The sequence below is a fragment of the Excalfactoria chinensis genome, chromosome 10 (assembly GCF_039878825.1).
Source record: "Excalfactoria chinensis isolate bCotChi1 chromosome 10, bCotChi1.hap2, whole genome shotgun sequence".
Lineage (NCBI taxonomy): Eukaryota > Metazoa > Chordata > Aves > Galliformes > Phasianidae > Excalfactoria > Excalfactoria chinensis.
The window spans coordinates 16,312,729-16,316,657 of NC_092834.1; the positions used below are offsets into that span (position 1 = coordinate 16,312,729).

Here is a 3,929-nt window from a genome sequence, read left to right on the forward strand (position 1 = left end):
TGGTGGAGCGGCGGTGCCGCGTCCCGCATCGCGCATCGCCGCCGGTGCGCACGGGGCCGCCCGCATGGTGGACATCCTCCTGCCGCGGCCGCTCCCGAGCGCCATGGGGGAGCCCGCCAAGAGTAAGTGCCGGGCCGGGAGGGCCGCGGGGCGCCGCGCTGCCGTCGGGCGGGCGCGGAGCTGACGGAGCCGGGAAGGGCCCCGCGGGCGGCTGCGGGCTCGGCGCGGGGTAACGGCTCTGCGGCGTCTCCCCGCCGCCCCTCCGGCCGCGTCGCCGCCGCGACTCCCCGCTGTCCCCGCGCCCGCTCCGTCCTTCCCTCCCTCCCGCATCGCTCTTTCGTTCCCTCCTTCTCTTTCCGCCTTTCGGTTTTCGTTTTTTGTTTCTCTTTCCGTTTTCCGTCCTTTCTTTCTCTTTCTGTTCCTCCGTTTTGGTTTGCGGTTCTTCTCTCTCTTTTTCTGCCCGATGTTTCTTTCCGTTTTCGTTTGTCCGCTTTCCTGCCTTCATTCTCGCTTTCCGTCTTTTTTCCCCCTTTGCGCTTCTTTCTCTTCCCTCGTTCCGCCGTCCTTTCCCGTTCCTTCTTTCATTCCTTCCCGTCTTTCCGTGTCGATCTTTCTGCGTTTCTGCTTTGATTTCCACTTCCGAGATGCCAATTTTCTGCCTCTTTCTGGGTTGATTACCTCTATTTTCCCCCCATCAACTTTCTCTTCGGAATCGCTGCCGCTCCTTCCTCTCCCGTCGTGGCTCTTTTCTTTCCTTCTTCCTTTCTCCGTCCCTGCCCGTATTTCCCTCTTTCAATTTTGCTTGAAAAAATCAAACCCAACAAAAAAACCCCAACCGAAAACCCCAACCCCCAAAGAACACAAAGAACCCAAAGCCCCGCAGCCCGCAGCCTCCCCCCGCCGCCCGCTGACGCCGCTGGTCCCGCAGGACGGCCGGGGCTGGCGCTGTGCGCGGGCTGCGGGGGCCGCATCCAGGACCCGTTCCTGCTGCGGGTGTCTCCGGACCTGGAGTGGCACGTCGCCTGCCTCAAGTGCGCCGAGTGCGGGCAGCCGCTGGACGAGACCTGCACGTGTTTCCTCCGCGACGGCAAGGCCTACTGCAAGCGGGACTACGGCAGGTGACCCGCTCGTTCTAAAACGAAACGAAACGAACCCGAACCGGGCTCGGAGCCCTTCGCGGCCCCGCGCTCTCCGGGCGCTGACGGCGCGCCGCCGCCCCGCAGGCTCTTCGGCATCAAGTGCGCGCAGTGCCGGGCGGCCTTCAGCAGCAGCGACCTGGTGATGCGCGCCCGCGACCACGTCTACCACCTGGAGTGCTTCCGCTGCGCCGCCTGCGGCCGCCAGCTGCTGCCCGGGGATCAGTTCTGCCTGCGAGAACGCGACCTGCTCTGCCGCGCCGACCACGGGCCGCCCCCCGACGGCACCGCCGCCCGCGGGCCCCGCAGCCCCGCGCCGCCGCCCGCGCACCTCGCAGGTACCGGCGCACACACCCCGGGCCCCGCCGCTGCCGCTCCTCGGGGCGGCCGGGCCGGCTGAGGGCCGCGGGCGGCCGGCGGCGGCGCTGACGGCGAGCGCCTTCCTTCCCTCCCTCCTTCCCTCTCTCCGCCGCGCAGAGCCGGTGCCCGGACGGCCGCCCGGCCCGCGGCCGCAGTCGCACAAAGCGGCCGAGAAAACCACCCGCGTGCGGACGGTGCTGAACGAGAAGCAGCTGCACACGCTGCGGACCTGCTACGCCGCCAACCCGAGACCCGACGCCCTGATGAAGGAGCAGCTGGTGGAGATGACGGGGCTCAGCCCGCGCGTCATCCGCGTCTGGTTCCAGAACAAGCGCTGCAAGGACAAGAAGAAGTCCATCCTCATGAAGCAGCTCCAGCAGCAGCAGCACAGCGACAAGACGGTGAGCGGCCGGGCGGGGGGTCGGGATGGGACCGGCGGGGGGGGCGGGATGGTCGGGGCGCCGCGCTGAAGCGCCGCGTGCCCGCAGAGCCTGCAGGGCCTCACCGGGACGCCGCTGGTGGCCGGCAGCCCCGTCCGACACGAGAGCGCCGTGCAGGGCAGCGCGGTGGAGGTGCAGACCTACCAGCCGCCCTGGAAGGCGCTCAGCGACTTCGCGCTGCAGAGCGACCTGGAGCCGCCCGCCGCCTTCCAGCAGCTGGTGAGCCCCGGGAGCGGCGGGGATGGGGGGAGGACGGGACGGGACGGGCCGACGCGGGGCTCATCGCCGCTGCTCCCCCAGGTTTCCTTCTCCGAGTCCGGCTCTTTGGGCACGTCCTCCGGCAGCGACGTGACCTCGCTGTCCTCCCAGCTCCCCGACACCCCCAACAGCATGGTGCCCAGCCCGGCCGACACGTGAGGCCGCCCGGCCCCCGCCGCCGCGGGACCTCCGCATGCCGCGCTCCCTGCATGAGACACCCGGCCCCGCGCCGCGCCCAGCGCGCCGGACGAGCGCCTTTGTCTTTTAATTATTCCTATTTAAAACCAAACCGAACGTACCTTGCCGACGGCCGAAAAGCGCCGGGATTCTCGCTGCCTTCACCGGACCGGAGAGAGAAAGAAAGAGACGTTCCCCGCCCCGCTTATTTCGTTGCGCGGAGGTTCGGCGCTGCGGGTTTCGATGTTTCTTTTCCCCGATGAAGGCGCACTGCCCGGCGCCGCGCCGGATCTTCTTCCTCGCCTGGAACAGAAACGAAAACTCGAATCGGACCGAACTGGGGACGGAGCCCCGCGGCCGTCGGGGCCGCCTCACGCCGGTGCGTTCCGCAGCACCGGGGCGCGGAGACGGGGCGGTGCGACGGGACAATGAGACGGGCGGCGTTACGACGGCCGGAGGACGGATTGTTTGAGCCTTTAAACGAACAAAAGTAAGTTATTGCTATTTATTGTCAGATCAGCGGTCGGACGGTGGGATGGAGGATGTGGGACTTAATAAAAACGAACGAACGAAAAAAAAGGAAAAGGAAAGAAAACGCGGCCACGGAACGGAGCGCCGGGCGGGGCGGGCTCAGCCCGCAGCGCGGCTCTGCGGCACCGCCACCCGCACCGCTAATCGGCTCCCACCGCCGCCCTTTATTTATAGCCGGGAGGCGGAGCGCCGCTTTCCCTTTCGGGCCGCTCCTTTGGCCGTCCCGCACCTGCCGCGATGCGGGGTTTTACCGCGGCTTTTCCCCTCGCACGCGGCCGTTCCGCGCTCCCCGTCCGGCCGCGGATGGCGGCTCCTCGCCTTCCTCCTCCCGCGCGCTCCAGCTCCCGCCGCTCCCTCCCCTCTCTGGGCTGCCGGCCGCGGCCCCGAGCCTCCGTGTTCCCGGAGCCGATGCGGTGCGGAGATGCGGTGCGGTCGCTCCGGCCGTGCGGGGACAGCCGCGGGTCGGGCGCTGCGGGGCCGTCGGGCTCACGGGGCGGCCCGGACTGCGGGGGGAAGCGAGGAGCCGCAATAAGGCCGCCGCCGGCCCGGTGCGGGTTGGAGGGATCCCCGGTGAACCGCGGGGGGGCTCGGAGTTACCTGCGGGGCGGTTCGGCTGCCCGCAGCCCAGAAGGAAAAGCCGGGCGGCCTGAACGCCGTCGTTCCCCGGTTGTGCCGCCGGGCAGCGCCGCTGAGGGCACCGAGCGGGCACGAGGGCGGCTCGCGCCGGGCAGCGCGCGGAAGAAGAAAGCTCGAGGAGACGGCGGCAATGAACGGGCTTTAATTGCGGTTCGTGGAGACTTCGCCCCGTTAAGAGAACAGCACGAGCTCGAGAGGAGCGGTATTAAAGTCTTACCCAAACGCTGGCGATGTGCGTGGTTTACAAAGTCTGCCTCGCGCCGTGACTTGTCTCAGCTGCAGCCGGAGGTTCCCCACAGCCCGTTCTGACGCTGTGCTCAGCCTGCAGCTCTCCCCCTTTTCCCTCCCCCCTCCCCGAAGCCTTTTGCAATTCAGAGCCCAGCACACCGCA

General features: G+C 68.3%; 1 protein-coding gene across 2 annotated transcripts; it reads left to right on the forward strand.

Moving 5' to 3' along the window:
• Window positions 1-2,353, forward strand: ISL2 (ISL LIM homeobox 2). Of its 2 annotated transcripts, none has more exons than XM_072345198.1 (6): window positions 1-122; window positions 929-1,118; window positions 1,224-1,495; window positions 1,614-1,897; window positions 1,985-2,155; window positions 2,237-2,353. In XM_072345198.1, the coding sequence occupies exons 1-6, from the start codon at window positions 65-67 to the stop codon at window positions 2,351-2,353; spliced, it is 1,092 nt and encodes a 363-aa protein (XP_072201299.1). In that variant the 5' UTR covers window positions 1-64. The 2 variants fall into 2 exon arrangements, with proteins under 2 accessions (XP_072201299.1, XP_072201300.1); XM_072345199.1 differs by having other exon boundaries at window positions 1,224-1,474.
• Window positions 2,354-3,929: the final 1,576 nt, after the last annotated feature.